The sequence below is a fragment of the Sapajus apella genome, unplaced genomic scaffold (genome assembly GCF_009761245.1).
Source record: "Sapajus apella isolate SASKATOON/1434 unplaced genomic scaffold, GSC_monkey_1.0 scaffold97, whole genome shotgun sequence".
Classification (NCBI taxonomy): Eukaryota; Metazoa; Chordata; class Mammalia; order Primates; family Cebidae; genus Sapajus; species Sapajus apella.
This window is the reverse complement of record NW_022437037.1, coordinates 2,503,043-2,519,037: the sequence shown is the minus strand read 5'-3', so window position 1 is coordinate 2,519,037 and position 15,995 is coordinate 2,503,043. Positions and strand designations below refer to the sequence as shown.

The 15,995-nt window shown below is 55.9% G+C and overlaps 2 protein-coding genes and 1 long non-coding RNA gene across 3 annotated transcripts in view; 1 reads left to right on the top strand and 2 right to left on the bottom strand.

Moving 5' to 3' along the window:
- Window positions 1-4,129: 4,129 nt before the first annotated feature.
- Window positions 4,130-8,325, bottom strand: CDK9 (cyclin dependent kinase 9). Its single transcript, XM_032257346.1, has 7 exons — window positions 7,915-8,325; window positions 7,383-7,464; window positions 6,567-6,657; window positions 6,057-6,223; window positions 5,785-5,956; window positions 5,475-5,623; window positions 4,130-5,011 (listed from the first exon to the last, which is right to left on the bottom strand). Exons 1-7 carry the CDS (start codon window positions 8,004-8,006, stop codon window positions 4,646-4,648), a joined length of 1,119 nt encoding a protein of 372 aa, XP_032113237.1. The 5' UTR covers window positions 8,007-8,325; the 3' UTR covers window positions 4,130-4,645.
- Window positions 8,326-11,229: 2,904 nt separating this feature from the next.
- The window catches only part of LOC116535888, a 28,680-nt gene continuing 23,914 nt past the window's right edge, over window positions 11,230-15,995 (bottom strand). The window contains exon 4 of the long non-coding RNA XR_004262383.1: window positions 11,230-11,396. This is a non-coding gene — a long non-coding RNA (uncharacterized LOC116535888). The remainder of the gene's footprint in view (window positions 11,397-15,995) is intronic.
- SH2D3C (SH2 domain containing 3C) overlaps window positions 15,610-15,995 on the top strand; it is a 41,734-nt gene continuing 41,348 nt past the window's right edge. The window contains exon 1 of the mRNA XM_032257337.1: window positions 15,610-15,955. Coding sequence (XP_032113228.1) covers window positions 15,919-15,955 — 37 coding nt within the window. The 5' untranslated portion in view covers window positions 15,610-15,918. The remainder of the gene's footprint in view (window positions 15,956-15,995) is intronic.

The following is a 15,995-nucleotide window of genomic DNA, read 5'->3' as shown; positions in this document are numbered from 1 at the left end:
TACTAAAGTCCCTATTTTGATGGTTATGCTAATATTTGTGGAAAGAGGTCTTGTATTGGCTGCATTATAATGACATCAGTACTACTTTGGCTGGTTTAAGTAAAAGTTAATATAAAACAACAATTTTAACAGAAAAAAAAGGAAAGCAGGATGTGACTCTAGGTTCTATTTTTTTGAGACAGGGTTTCACTCTTGTTGCCCAGGCTGGAGTGCAGTGGCACGAACTCTGCTCACTGCAACCTCTGTTTCTGGGTTCAAGCAATTCTCCTGCCTCGGCCTCCCGAGTAGCTGGGATTACAGGTACCCACTACCGCGCCTGGCTAATTTTTATATTTTTAGTAGAGATAGGGTTTCCTCATCTTGGCCAGGCTGGTCTCCAACTCCTGACCTCGTGATCCACCCACCTCGGCCTCCCAAAGTGCCGAAATTACAGGCATGAGCCCCTGCACCCAGCCTAACTCCAGGTTCTTAAAAAAAGCCAGGACACAGAACCCAGTCCCTGGACTGCAGGACTGCAGGGTGACATCCCAAGCTCATCCCCATGAGCTGGCAAAGGCCTTTCCTTTCCCGTCTGCACGGCCTCCTCGGTCATCTGTTCACCGTACTCACTCCAGTGTATCTGAGACTCACAGGTGCCAGGCACTATCCAGGTGCTGGGAACACGGTAAAAGCCCCACAAGGCCCTGCCCTCTGGGAGCCTTTATTCCAGGCCACATACCTCCCTCTACAGGTGGAAACAGCATCCATGTCACACCAGAGCTTGAGGCCAAAGCTAGAGAACCCACATCTGACTGGGGAGTCCCCGTTCCTCCCTGGGGTAGGCTCTCGGGAAGAGGGAGGTGGGGGTGAGCTTGGGTCAGCAGCTCCAGGGTTTAGGGCCTGTCTTGGTTGTTTTAAAATGTAGCTTAATTGGGTGAGTGTAGCGGCTCACACCTGTAATCCCAGCACTTTGGGAGGCCAGCATGGAAGAATCCCTTGAGTGCAGTGGAACCAATCGAGGATCACTGCAACCTCCGCCTCCTGGGTTCAAGCAGTTGTCCTGCCTCCGCCTCCTGAGTAGCCGGGACTACAGGCACCACGCCCAGCTAATTTTTCTTTTTTTGTATTTTTAGTAGAGATGGGGTTTTACCATGTTGGTCAGGCTGGTCTCAAACTCCTAACCCCGTGATCCACCCGCCTCAGCCTCTCCCAAAGTGCTAGATTACAGGCGTGAGCCACCGTGCCCGGCTATATTTTCAATTTAAAAAAAAATGTAAAGATTGGCTTAATTGCATGAGCAAATGTGTGAGTTAACTATGAGGAAACGCCGAAAAACATAAAGGAAAGAACCACACACTCTGTACAAAGCTCCCCAAAGGCTTCCCAGCCCTTGGCACTTGTGCCCACACCCCCGCCCTACAAAGCCGTTTCTCTTTATTTCTGCTTCTGTAACATGCTGACTCCCTCAGCTACCCCCCAACTTTTCCCTCTTACCCCACTTCATTGTTTTCCATGGAACTCAAACCAGTTTGGACCTACTGGAAGGTGAGCTCCGCTAAGGTGGGGGTGGGCCACCAGTTTCCAGCTATATTAAGTCCCGAACAGACCCTTGGAAGACGCACCTAACAGATATGCCCAATGAACGAATGAGACCATCAAAATTGCACTGAGGGTTCAATGAGATTATTATTGTACAGCTGCTCGTAAAAACATTCCTGTAAGTGGAACTGCTGAGTCAAATACAAACCTTTCAGAGCTTTTTATCCTTCAAAGAAAATACATTCAGGCCAGCCCTGTGAGTTTTCCCACACTCAAATCCTGCTGACTGCTGTCTGGACATCTCAGAAGAGCTTTAATTTGGATTTTTTTTTTTTTTTTAAATAAAAAGTCTCTTGCTCTGTCGCCCAGGCTGAAATACAGTGGTGCCATCTCAGCTCACTGCAACTCTGCCTCCTGGGTTCAAGGAATTCTCCCACCTCAGCCTCCTGAGTAGCTGGAATTACAAGCGTTCACCACCATGCCTGGCTAATTTTTGCATTTTTAGTAGAGACGGGATTTCGCCATATTGGTCAGGCTGGTGGTCTTGAACTTCTGTCTTCAGGTGATCCACCCACCTTGAACCATATTTGGATTTTTTTTTTTTTGAGACAGTCTCACTGTGTCACCCAGGCTGGAGTGCAGTGGCACAATCTCAGCTCACTGCAACCTCCGCCTCCTGTGTTCAAGCGATTCTCTTGCCTCAGTCTCCCATGTAGCTGGGACTACAGGTGCCCGCCACCATACCTGGCTAATTTTTGTTATTTTTAGTAGAGACGGGGTTTTGCTATGTTGCCCAGGCTGGTCTTGAACTCCTGACCTCATGATCCGTCTGCCTTGGCCTCACAAAGTACTGGGATTGCATGAGTGAGCCACTGCACCTGGCCAATTTGGATTTCTTTAACTACTAGTTATACTGGGTTGAAATGTGCCCCCTTGAATTCATTTCCCCTCTAAACCTCAGAATGTGACCTTATTTGAAAAGAGCATCTTTGCAGAGGTAATTAAGACGAGGTCACACTGGGTCAGGGTGGCCCCTAAATCCAGACTGGTGTCCACATAACACAGACACACAGGATGGGCATGGTGGCTAACACCCGTAATCCCAGCAGTTTGGGAGGCCAAGGTGGGTGGATCACCTGAGATCAAGAGTTCGAGACCAGCCCGGCAAAGATGGTGAAACCCCATCTCCACTAAAAATAGAAAAATTAGCTGCGCATGGTGGCAGGTGTCTATAATCTCAGCTACTCAGGAGGTTGAGGCAGGAGAATCACCTGAACTCAGGAGGCAGAGGCTGCAGTGAACCAAAATCATGCTATTGCACTCCAGGCTGGGCAACAAGAGCAAAACTCTATTTCAAAAAGAAAAAAAAAGGCAGACACATAGAAGGAAGAATGCCATGTGAACACAGGCAGAGACAGGAGTGACGCATCTACAAGCCTAAGGGATGGGAGGACTGCCAGCAGCCAGTAGGAATCACGGAAAGGATTCTCTCTCCCTCAGAGCCTCCAGAAGGAACCAACCCTGACACCAATGACTCTGAGAGCTTCAAGAATAAATGTGTTCCTTTAAACTAGCATACTTCCAACAATTTGTTACACAAGTCTCAGGAAAACACACCAAGTCAAGAACTTTTTCCCTTGGCTGGACACAGTAGCTCATGCATGTAATCCCAGCATTTTGGGGGGCTGTGGGAGGAGCACCTGAGGTCAGGAGTTTGAGACCAGCCTGGCCAAGATGGCGAAACTGTCTCTACTAAAAATACAAAAATTAGCCGGGTGTGGTGGTGGGTGCCTGTAATCCCAGCTACTCAGGAGGCTGAGGCAGGAGAATCACTTGCAGACTGAGAATGCAGTGAGCCAAGACTGCACCACTGCACTCCAGCCTGGGCAACAGAGTTAAGATTCTGCCTCAAAAAAAGAATTTTTCTTATTTCCACTGGTCTTTTCTGTTGTGGTCTGGGTCAGTTTCTGTAAGCTAAGGACAGTTCTGGTCCAAGGTTTTGCCCACCTTCCTTCTTGGCCGCTATTCAAGGTCTCTACCTGTAACAGGGTATAGGAAATTGATCTCCAGAATGCCTCTCCCCAATTTTAGGCTCACAGAAAATGTGCCCACCAGAATGTAATGCTCCTCAAAGGATCCCAGGGATCCTACCTTCAGTCTGTTTCTCCCACCCACTCCACCCTGGTGCAAAACTACTCCCACCTTCCAAGACACCTGCAATCCCTCCACCCTCTGCTCACTTCCTCTCTCCAGCCTGCCCCAGTCCCCTCTACTCAGCAGTCCGAGGGACCATCCTTCTCAGGTGACAGGTCATATTGTCACTCTAGTGATTTGCCCTCCTCGGTCACCACCGCAGTCACAGCTCACAGCAGGCCCTTGCCAAAATTCCCTCACCAGGGACCTGAGATGTGTTCTGAAAGGCACCCAACAGGAAAAACAGACAAAGGTCCTTTGCAATTGTATACGGGAACATGAACTGAGAGACAAACAGTCAAGACCTCCAGTGACTTGACAATCACGTCCCAATGGTCAGGCCCAACCTGCGGACCACGGGGGAAGAGCTGGTGGCGTGAGCACAGAAACAGAACACACAGCAACTCCTGGGAAAAAAAAAAAAAAAACTCAACTTTTAATTCTAACTGAACAAACTGTGTCCAGGAATGTCTCCAAACAATGGAACCAAAAGAAACATGGTAAAATTCTCCTGCTGAAGAAACCAAGAGTTTGTGCCAGCCCCAGCTTCTGAGGGCAAGGCCAAAAACAGCCCACTCCTGAAGCCAGCCCTGTCCCCAGGCAGAGTTTACTGGGGATGGGTGAAGGACCTGTCCCCTCTTCCATCATGCTGGGAGCTCGTAGAAAAAGTCACTGGTGGGTGAGCCCTTCCTCCCACCCCATGGAGATCCTCTGGGCACCTTCCAGAAAGCCAGGGAGCAAGATAGGAGAGCCCTGGTGCCCTCCGGGCCTCTCAGCCAATGCTCCACTCCGGTCCACTCAACGGGCTGCTCCCAGAGCCCAGGGTTGGGATTAAATAAAATATGCATGAGAGACAGAAACTCAAATGCCCCACCGTCTCCATGAAGCAAGTCACATAGCAGAATACAACAGCCCTAGTGGCAAGTGACAGCCCTCAGAAGACACGCTCGAACTCCGTCTGGTTGGTGGTGGCGGGATTGCGGCTCTGGTTGGTGGACTGCTGGGTGATCTGGCTGCCCTTCCGGCGCGGCGGTGCCAGGTACTCAAACATGGACGTCAGGTGGGTGGAGAGCATCCCCTTGAGGTCGGACGGCATGGGGTCAGACCAGAAGAAGTCGTGGTTGAGGGCATCGTCGCTGTCGATGCGCTGGGCAGGATCCAACACCAGCAGCTTGTCGATGAGGTCCAGAGCGTATGGGTCGCGCACGTAGGCCTTCAGCCTGTCCTTCACCTTCCGCTTCTGGCCCTTGACCAGCTCCAGCTTGTCATACAGCTCATACTTGTCCACGTTTGGCCACACCTGGAAGGAGTGTTGAGAGAGGTGGAGTTTGGTCAGGAGTGTGTGGCTTGTCCCTTGGTCAAGGCTTAAAAGGACTGAAATATCTGCTCCACTCGGAGGCTCCAAGACTGCAACTGGAGGGAGAACTCGACCCCTCCCAGGAGAATCAGTGCCCACCACAGACTGGCATATACCATGTGCCAGGCCCTTTTACCTACATCACCAGGAATATGGGCTCCGACCCTGATACATGTTACATTTGTTTCACAAGAGAAACGCAACGCTGGCTCAGAAGCTCTGCCAAGGCCACAGAACAGGTGAGGGAACCGAGACTGGCACACAGCCTATGCGGCTCTCAAGGGCAGGCCCTGTCCCCAAACTGGCCTCCCCTCCAGAGAGGAGCGCTCCTTCCATTCCACTCCCCACTCCCCCTCTGCCAGGGGGACCTGGATCTCTGCACCCCGTGGAGACCAGGACCCTGTACCTCAGGAGTGATGGAGCCGCAGAGCTGACTGATGAGGGCAAGCTGGTGCTGCTCCGTGTTGCCCTGCATGATGGGGCTGCGGGTCCACATCTCTGCCATGATGCACCCAGCACCCCACAGGTCAATGGGGGGGCCGTAGTCCCGCTCCCCTGGGAAGAAGAGCGCACCAGGAGGGCCCCTTGAGCCCGAGGGCCTCCTGAGGCTCGATGCCCCAGGGCCGGCAGGCAGCTCAAGAAGCCCTGGCAGTGGGGGGCTGGGGCCAGGTGGATGCCTGGCCCTCACCCCCCTCGGCCCGCTCGGGAGTCCTCACCGAGCAACAGCTCCGGGGGCCGGTACCAGAGTGTCACCACACGGTTGGTGTAGCGGTTGGGCTGGCTGTTCTTGGCCAGGCTGAAGGCCCGGGCCAGCCCAAAGTCTGCCAGCTTCAGGACTCCATCACGAGTGATAAGCACATTAGCAGCCTTCATGTCCCTGTGCAGGATCTGCAGGAAGGGCAAGAGTGGCTTCTTCAGTCACATCCACCCAGGAGTGGGAACCAAGGCCAGCCCCAGCCCGGGTCCTCCTCCCAGGTCTGGCCCCCACCTTGTTCCTGTGGATGTAGTAGAGGCCGTTAAGCAGCATCTGCATCACCCTCTTGATCTCAGACAGCGTGAACTTGACCAAAACATTGCTCAACAGCCCAGCAAGGTCATGCTCACAGAAGTCGAACACCAGGTATATACTGCCCTTGCAGCGGTTATAGGGGGAAGCTGAGGCAGGAATAGCAGAAGGAAGAAAAAGTCAAGAAAACCACACCCAACTCACTTTCCCACAACCAGCTTCTTTCTTCCCACCCCAACCCACGGACACCCATGCCCTCCACAGCATCTGTCTGTTCCTTCCTTCACTGGCCAAATATTTTCTGAGTGCCTCCTCTGGGCCAGGTGCTGTGGCAGGCCCCAGGGAAGCACCAGCTATGATGAAAGAGGACCAGAGAAAGCAGTCACCATGGGTCCATCTGGGTTAAGAAGAGGCAGTTTAGGTGTGTCCAGTTCCGACTCTGCAAACAAAACCTTAGGCTATAAGCGTTATCTCAAGAGCCAAACAACTTACCTTTGGTTCGACAAATCTCAATCAAGTTGACCACATTCTCGTGTTTTAGAAGCTGAAGGATCTTGATCTCCCGCAAGGCTGTAATGGGGAACTGGGTGGGAGAGGGGGAAGTGGTCAGGAGAGAGCGCAGTACAGAGCCCAGCCCTGGGTTCTATACTCAGAGGCAAGCTGGGAGACAAAGCAAGAACACGTGCTCTGAACGCAGCTGTCTCAGGAGCCTTATGTGTAAAATAGGTACAGCAGGGGCACACACACCTCAAAAAGATTGTTTCAGACAACAAACTGAAACAGCAGTACTTTGCTACTAGCCAACTAGCCACTAAATGCTCTGCGGTTTCGGCCTTTAAGCTTGAGCTCTGCGGCTGTTTTGTTGGCAACAAACATGATGACTTAATAACGTCTTTGCTAGAGCAGGAAAACGAAGGTTTATGGGAAACTATACTAGAGCTAAGACGCGGTGGAGGAGGAACCGCTCCTTTTAAATATATTAAATAATTATTAGTCACCTTCCAAAAACCATGCATATGTATCTCTTTTACATTAAGCAAAATTTAACACTAAGAAAAAGGTGTTTAAAGGCTTCCTAACTTCGTGGGCACACGATGCAAACATTAACTCCCCCTCCTGGCCTCAACTATAATTGCCTAAGAATGAAGCATTTCGGTTTTAGGGTGGAGACCAAATTCCTCGGAAATTTCTAAACTGCTACAAACAAAATGAATCTCAACCTGAGACTCGTGGAGGCAGCAGGGTGGAAAGCCAACCCGGGGTCCTGGGCAGTTAGCCGGCCCGCCCGCACGCCCGATCCGTACTCACCCCCTCCTTCTCATTTTCCATCAGCACCTTCTTCAGAGCCACCTTCTGGCCGGTCTTGCGGTGCTTGGCCTTAAACACCTCCCTGCAGGCGGAAAGGGCGACCCGAGAGAGCTCATCAGGCCGTTTCCGCAGGGCCCGCCCCTCCCCCACTACAGGAGGAGGGGCAGCAGCAAAAGACTCCCGGGCGGGGCTGGGCCGGGTACCCAGAACACGCGGCTACCCCACGCGGCACCCGGTCTCGTTCGGAACCTCTGCTTCCTCTCCTCCGTCCCTTCTCCTCACTCGGGCGTCTCTTGGAGAGGTCTCGCTCCCCTCACGGGCACTTCTCTGCAGCCCCTCCCCGCCCCCCACCACGGGCCTCAGGCTCCTCCCCGGCAGCCGGCTCCGTCAGGCCCAGGCGGGGTGCGGCACGGCCTAGAGACTTGTGGGCAAGCCCAGAGACAGGCGCCTTCTCTACCACCTCAGGCCGGGTCCCCGGCGTCCCGACAGGGTGCAAGCCTAGGACTCCCAACCCCGAGGGGCACAGCCTTACCCGAAGGTGCCTTGGCCGATCTTGGCAAGCTTCTCGTATTTGGTAACTTCATCACAAAAGGGGCACTCAACCGAGTCGTACTGCTTTGCCATGGCCGCCTCCAGCGCGCCGCCGCCGCCGCCGCCGCCCCCGACCGCCGCTGCTGCCGCTCCCGCTCCGGGTCCCACCGCCGCGCTCCAGGCCCCTCCGCGGCCGCGCCACTTCCGCCTCCACGGCCACTTCCGGCCCCGCGGCGCCGACCCCGCCTCTTCCGCCCGCCGCCCGCCGCCAGGCCCCCTGGGACTTGTAGTTCCCGGGAGGCCAGGGGGAGCCGGAGCTGCAGAGGCGCCTCCGCCGCCGCCGCTGCCCCCGCCTCCGCCGCCGCCACTACTGGCGGCGGCCCCGATCGGGGGCGCGGGGAGCCGGGGCGCCGGGGCTGGGGCTCGGGGCGGCGCGTCCCGCTGCATTGGCCCGGGCCGCCGCTGCTGCCGAAGCTGCTGCCGCTCTGGCGCCCGATCCGGGGCCAGCCGCAGTGCCCTGCTCCTCCTCCTCCGACGGCGCCGCCTCCGCCGGGCTGCGCGGGGCGGCGGGCGGGGGGGGCGGCCCCCGAGCCGGGGCCTGGGGGCTCCCTGGCCGGGCCCGGGCCCGGGGCAGCCGGGCGAGGGGCGAGACGGGAAGAGCCGACTAGGAGGCAGCCCGAGAGCCCGGGAGGGGGCGCGTTATAAAGGGGGAGGTGCCCGGCCTCGCCCTCCCCTCCTCCTCCGCCCACCCCCTCCTTCCTCCCTCCCACCCTCCGCGGCCGCACCTGCCGCCGCCGCCACCGCCCGCCCGCCCGCCCGCTCGCTGTCCGCCGGCCGCCCTAGGCGCGTCACCGCCCGCGGCCCCTCCTCCGCCTTCGGAGGTGGGGCCCCGCGCTCGGCACCTGGCTGCGGGCGCCCCGCCGCGTGCCTCAGTTTACCCCCACATGCCCGCTGCTGCGGAGAGCCCCTTCCTCCTCGGCTTGGAGTGCCCCCCGAGAGGCGAAGGCGGGAGGTGCGGAGGGAGCGTCCTCCGGCCCTGGGAGGAGAGAACGGCCCCCGCCACCGCCTCCCCCGGTCCCCGCCACCCGCCGTTGACATGGCAACCGATGGCCGCCAGGGGGCGCCGCGGCACTGGAGACGGCGAGAAAGCAACGCCCGGGCCTTCTATTGCTGGAGCGCGGCTCTTCGGGGGGCAGGGATGGGACCCGCAGGACTCCCGCCTCCGCTGAGCCGCGCCAGAGCTGGTCCGGCCCCGGGTCAATAATCGCAGAAAACAGCTGCCATTTTCTCAGCTCTCTTGTGTGCTCAGAGTGCTGGGCGTTCCTGCCGACTCCTGAATCAATAGCCCCCATAGTCAGGATCACTAACCCATTTTGCAGAAGAAGACATTGAGGCTCAGAGTGGTGAGGTCGTTTGCCCAAGGTCACACTGCGACAAAGCTGGGACCCGAACCTGGGTGTCTGAGTGTGAAGGGGACTCTTGACTCACGCCATTTGCGGTTGGGCCAGGAGGAGAGCAGTCGGGAAACCTGCTGTCGTTATATGAGGGTGCGGGTTCACCATTCACCCCCCTTCTTCCCTCCGCCCCCATCTTCCTGCTTCCAGTGGCCTCCAGATTCCCGCTCCAGCTCTGCCCAAGGACCAGCCTCCAGCAAAGCCGTCTTTTCTGCCTGTGCCCGGCTGCAGTCTGCCCCCTCCTCTCCAGCCCTCTGCTGGTGGATCTTGAGACCTGGCCCCCCTGTCTGGGCTCTGTCTGTCCCGGAAGAACCTGAAAGTGACCTCTGAGGCTGTTTCCAGTTCACATCCCGCCCCACAGGCAGTGGCCGTGCAGATCTCTACTGTCTCCCCCAAGCCTGCCTGCAGTCAGGGCGATGCTACGCTGATTCTGCACTCCCCCATACCCTCAGTACCCTCTCTTCCTGCAATAAGCCCTCGGTGTGGCTCCCAGCTCTTACCCCACACTGCTTAGCCTCAGAGCCTCCTAGGAGGAGGCAGGAATGGCTTTAGTGACCTTGATGTCACAAGAGGTCCTGTTCTAGGGAAGGGCACTATCAGGGAAGGGTCTAAGGGTCAGGCTGAGGAGGAAGGAGCCCTTTCCTGAGGGCAGTGTGGAGCCACAGAGGGGTTCAGGCAGGGAGCAGTGTGCAGTGGGCTTCACAGGTACACTATTTATTAAAAGTAGGAGGCTGTTAGCTAAATTGGAGGTGGGAAGGATGAAGAGGGAGAACAGAACAATCTTGGTAATGACAACTTATTGAGGGAAAATAAATGGTCCAAGCCCTACACTTAGCACTTTATGGGAATTATCTCAATTGTCACTCAACCCTGAGTACTATTGTCACCTTCATTGTACACATCAGGATACTGAGACTCAGAGGTGACGTCACTTGGCCTGGGTCAGACAGCTGTCCAGTGACCATATTGGTATTTGAACCAGGTCAGTCTGGTACAAACCCCAACACTTCACCATCTCAGGGTCCCGCCCATCAGGCCCATGGGTGGAGCCACCGGTAGGGACAGTATTATGGTGGGCAGGACTCTGCGGTGGGCTTGTGTGGCCTCCACTATCCGACTACAGCTCAGGCCAGGCCCTGCCGTTTCCCACGAGCCTTCCCTAAGTCACATCCTGTGGGCAGAGGCCCTAGCAGAAGTTCCGGTGGAGCTGTCACCTACACCCCACCATCCCCGGTCTGAACCCCAACATCCGCCCGTCACTTCCCCTTGGGGCCTCAGGCCCTCAGTCCCCACTGTGGGATGCAGGTAGGCAACGGAGGCAGGAGAGGCCGGAAGCCCATCAGAAGGCTGCCTGTCTGCCCAGGCTGCCCGGGTCTGGCGCCCCAGATCACCAAGCTGCCAAAACCCAGGTGGAAGTGAGAAGTGAGTGATTTCTCACTGACTTGAAATGTTTCCTACTTCCCATGGATCGGCTAAGGTGGCACAAGGCTGGGCAAGTGGCCAGTCCTTAGTAGATGTCTGCCTGAGAGAGCCACTGGTCCTACTGCTATTTATTTATTTATTTTTTTTTTTTGAGACGGAGTTTCGCTCTTGTTACCCAGGCTGGAGTGCAATGGCGTGATCTCGGCTCACCGCAACCTCCGCCTCCTGGGTTCAGGCAATTCTCCTGCCTCAGCCTCCTGAGTAACTGGGATTACAGGCACGTGCCACCATGCCCAGCTAATTTTTTGTATTTTTAGTAGAGACGAGGTTTCACCATGTTGACCAGGATGGTCTCGATCTCTTGACCTCGTGATCCACCCGCCTCGGCCTCCCAAAGTGCTGGGATTACAGGCGTGAGCCACCGCGCCCGGCCCCCTACTGCCATTTAACAGAGAAGGTGAGGGCAGCGCAGGAAAGGGAGGCGCTGGACAGCTGTCTCGCCCCGGCCTGGACCCCCTGTTTTCCCCTGAGCAGGGACAGACGGGAGGCATAGGAGGGAAGGAGAAAATGGTTTCATGGATTGGGCTGCTTCTGGCTGCTGGTACATCTGAAGAGACAGTGGGGCAACTGGATAGCGGGGGCACAGGACAGAGAACAGCCATGTGATACCCACAGCCCTCTAAAATCACAGAAGTTGGCTGGGTGTCGTGGCTCACACCTGTAATCCCAGCACTTTTGGAGGATGAGGCAGGTAAATCACCTAAGGTCAGGAGTTCAAGACCAGCCTGGCCAACATGGCAATACCCCATCTCTACTAAAATTAGAAAAATTAGCCAGGCATGGTGGTGCACACCTGCAATCCCAGCTATTTGGGAGACTGAGGCAGGAGAATCATTGGAACCTGGGAGGCAGGGGCTGCAGTGAGCCAAAATTGCGCCACTGCACTCCAGCCCAGGCAACAGAGTGAGACTCTGTCTCAAAAAAATAAAATAAATCACAGTTCTGCCCACACTAGCCAGGCACTGACTCAGTGCCTGGCCCGGGTTTGGCTTGCATTGTCTCCCTGAAACTCGCCAGCATCCCTGTTAGGGGTTGCTATTATTAGATCCAAGTTACAAAAGAGAAAACTGAGGCCCAGACTGGTGTTGCCTGCCCCAAGGTACACAGCCAGGGAGCTGTGAAGCGGTGATTGAAAGGCAGGTCTCTACTCTCAAAGCCCAGGGTCACTTGCCATCATCCCACACTGTCCCCAGTGCCAGATCAACGGAGGGAGAAGAGAAGCATCTATGGAGCACCCATGATACGGTCCTCACTCAGAAGGGGGCTGATGTGGATGGGTAAGGCACTGAACTCTCTCAGAAGGCTTTAGGTCTGTTTGGAGCACAAAAATAAACACACAAGGGAATTAAGCCAAAATGATAGTCTTGGTATAAATATTTCATTTCAGTGCCATGAGAGCATGTGAGGGATGTTATATTTATCCTGTTTTACTGATGGGAAAAAAAAAAAGAGGCTTCGAGAGGTGACATGACTTGCCAAGGTCATGGAGGTAGGGATTGAACCCAGGATTGCATGGGCCTGATGCCTTTGACTATGAAGTTTAAGTTCTCCAATTCTTGGTAGTACCTACCCTGTCCATGAGACTGTCTTCTCTCTCCTCGCCGTCAGACCTCCACACTGTCCCTGCCTGAGTCACAGGCTGAGGAAGAGGGGCAAGGGTAGGGGACAGAAGTGAGAGCAGGGGGCTGGGAATGGTGGCTCATGCCTGTAATCCCAGCACTTTGGGAGGCTGAGGTGGGCAGATCACCTGAGGTCAGGAGTTGGAGACCAGCCTGGCCAACATGGTGAAACCCTGTCTCTACTAAAAAAAATGTAAAGGCCAGGTACAGTGGCTCATGCCTGTAATCCCAGCACTTTGGGAGGCCGAGGTAGGTGGATCCTGAGGTCAGGAGTTCAAGACCCACCTGGCCATGATGGTGAAACCCCATCTCCACTAAAAATACAAAAACATTAGCTGCCCGTGGTGGCCAGTGCCTGTAATCCCAGCTACTCGGGAGTTCTGAGGCAGAGAATTGTTTGAACCCGGGAGGCGGAAGTTGCAGTGAGCCAAGATCATGCCACTACACTCCAGCCTGGGTGACAGAGTGAGACTCCATCTCAAAAAATAAATAAACACAACTAAATAAATAAATAAATAAATTTTTAAAAATTAGCTGGGTGTGGTGGCATGGGTCTGTAACAGCTACTTGGGAGGCTGAGGCAGGAGAATTGCTTGAACCCAGGAGGCAGAGGTTGCAGTGCTAAGACTGTGCCACTGAACTCTAGCCTGGGTGACAGAGCAAGACTCTGTCTCAATAAAAAAAAGAAAGAAAGGGCCGGGTGCGGTGGCTCACACCTGTAATCTTAGCACTTTGGGAGACCGAGGTGGGTGGATCACCTGAGGTCAGGAGTTCAAGGCCAGCCTGGCCATCATGGTGAAACCCCATCTTAAAAAAAAAAAAAAAGGAGCCGGGCACGGTGGCTCAAGCCTGTAATCCCAGCACTTTGGGAGGCCGAGGCGTGTGGATCACGAGGTCAAGAGATCGAGACCATCCTGGTCAACATGGTGAAACCCCATCTCTACTAAAAATACAAAAAATTAGCTGGGCATGGTGGCACGTGCCTGTAGTCCCAGCTACTCAGGAGGCTGAGGCAGGAGAATTGCCTGAACCCAGGAGGCGGAGGTTGCGGTGAGCCGAGATCGCGCCATTGCACTCCAGCCTGGGTAACGAGAGTGAAACTCCGTCTCAAAAAAAAAAAAAAAAAGAAAGAAAGAAAAGAAAAAAGAAATGAGTTCAGGGATCCTGGGGGGCAACATAGCTCAAGCCAGCCTGGAGGGACATAAAGGATGTAAAAGACTGGGGCGGGAGGGCAGAGGACATTCCTGGTGGTGTGGGGCCAGCCTGAGCGAAGGCCTGGAGGCAGGAAAGTGCTCCGGCGCTCAGGGCTGGGGAACTCGGGCGGGCCCACTGCCCTGCCCTCCAGTGCAAGCTGAAGAGCACCCGCAGGACAGCCACCCACCGGCAGGTCCCCAGCCGCACTCCTAACGGCCACTCCAGCCAGCACAAAAGGGGCTCTGAGCTCATCGGAGCCGCCACACTGAGCCCTATTCATTCTCCTAGGGGTGCCAGAAACTGCCTTGGCTCCCCGGCCAAGAGCAGGACCGGCCCCAGCACTGATGCGGTGCCTCTGCCGCAGCAACACAGCATCTCTGTGGCGGGGATTCCCAGGTCTCCCGCCTGGTGCCTGCCTGCCAGGATTCCCTTTCCTGTGCCAGTCTCCCCCTTATCTGTGCCCATCTCTCAGCAACCCCAGCCAGGGCTCACGGAGGCCCACGTGTGCTGGCCTGGACCAGTGTTTGCCCCTCTCATCCTCACAACAACCCCAGTAAGTGGGGGCTGCTGTGGCTCCATTTCACAGATGACAAAACTGGCCCAGAGAGGGAAAGTGAGTTGTGTGGGATCACACAGCAAGTCGGGAGCAGGCCTGGCCTGCTGGGAAGCAGCACAGCCTTGGCAGCTAACCCAAGTCCCGCTGCAACCGCCTCCTGGGAGGGAAGCCTGGGACCTACCCTCTGTTTTCTGCTACGGGCACCAGCCAGGGAGTTAGGACACTAGGTTGCCTGTTCAGTCTCTGCCTCTGCTTTTTTTTTTTTTTGAGGCAGAGTCTTGCTCTGTTGCCCAGGCTGGAGTGCAGTGGCAAGATCTCAGCTCCCTGCAACCTCTGCCTCCTGGGTTCAAGTGATTCTCCTCCCTCAGTCTTCTGAATAGCTAAGAATACAGGTGCATGCCACCACAACCAGCTAATTTTTTTAAAAAATATATTTTTAGTAGAGACCAGGTTTCACTATGTTGACCAGGCTGCTTTCGAACCCCTGACCTCAGGTGATTCACCCGACTTGGCTTCCCAAAGTGCTGGGTTTACAGGCGTGAGCCACCGTACCCACTCCGGGCCTGTTTCTATTAGTGGAAGACGCAGGAAGTGCCCTACCAGATGGCAGTGGACTCCTCTCCCAGCCTGGGTTGTCAGCCTGGGGTCCAGGATAAAACGCTGAACCCCTGAGGTTGGCTGCCTACCTCACACTTCTCCCCATTCTAGAAATCAGGTCACTGAGGCTTAGGCCCCGCCCCAGCCCCAGCAGCTGCTGACACCCTCTGCAGATGTCCAGAGTGACCCTCAGGGGGAGGTTGCATTTCCTCATCTGGGCCCTACCCACCTGAACGTGCACACGGGAAGTTTGTAGGGTGGGAAGGAACCAGCCGGTGGGTTAAGGGGCCTAGAAGGGAGCATTGTGACCCAGTCTGGGCCAGCAACCAGCTGTGCTGCCTGGGGGAATCCCTCTGCCTCTCTGTGCCTCAGTTTCACCATCTCTGTCCATGGGTGCAGTGGACCACATGATGACATCTCCCTGTGAGCTTGGAAAGGGTGACCGTGCTTTGGCAGGCACCGATTCTGTGCCAGGCCCTGTACCAATTGCTGAACCCTGAGAAGTGGGCACTGCCAGTACCCCCTGATCACAGGGAGGACATTTGCACTGTAGCAAAATGGCCAGCCAAAAGCGGAACTTGGATTTGGGTGGCCCAGAGTCCACAGGCCCGACCACAGCACTCCCCGATCTGCGGCTGCCGGTCCCCCTCCTGGGTATGGAGGCTAAGAAGCAACTGCCCTGCACACAGGCCTGACTCCCCTCACCTTCCCAGCCTGACCGCTAGGCCCCCTGACAGCTGTTGGCAGGTCCCCGGCGGCCCCCAGCCCACTGGGCTCCATTCCCAGAATCTGTGGCTTGCTCCTTAGACCCTCCAGGTCCCAAGGGCTTGCAGTCTGCCCTGTGTCCTGCTGCTGAGCCCGAGGAGGCGGCCCACAGCGGCCAGGGCTAGGGGAGGCCCCAGCCCCCGCCCCCTGCAGAGAGGGTGGGGAGGGTGGGGAGGGTGGGGCTGTGGGAGTTTCACTGGTTTAAAAATACACAGAGGAAGCTAGTGAGAGGGCGAGAGAAAGGGGAAGGGGAGGTGGGGGAGGCACCTCAACCCTGCCGTCCAGAGCCTCCAGCAGCCACTTGCAAGCTGGCCAAGGGCTTCACACGACTTGCCAGGATGACGGAGGGGACCAAGAAGGCCAGCAAAAAGTTCAGTGAGTGCGGGGTGCCATCTGCGCTGTCCTCCATCCCTCG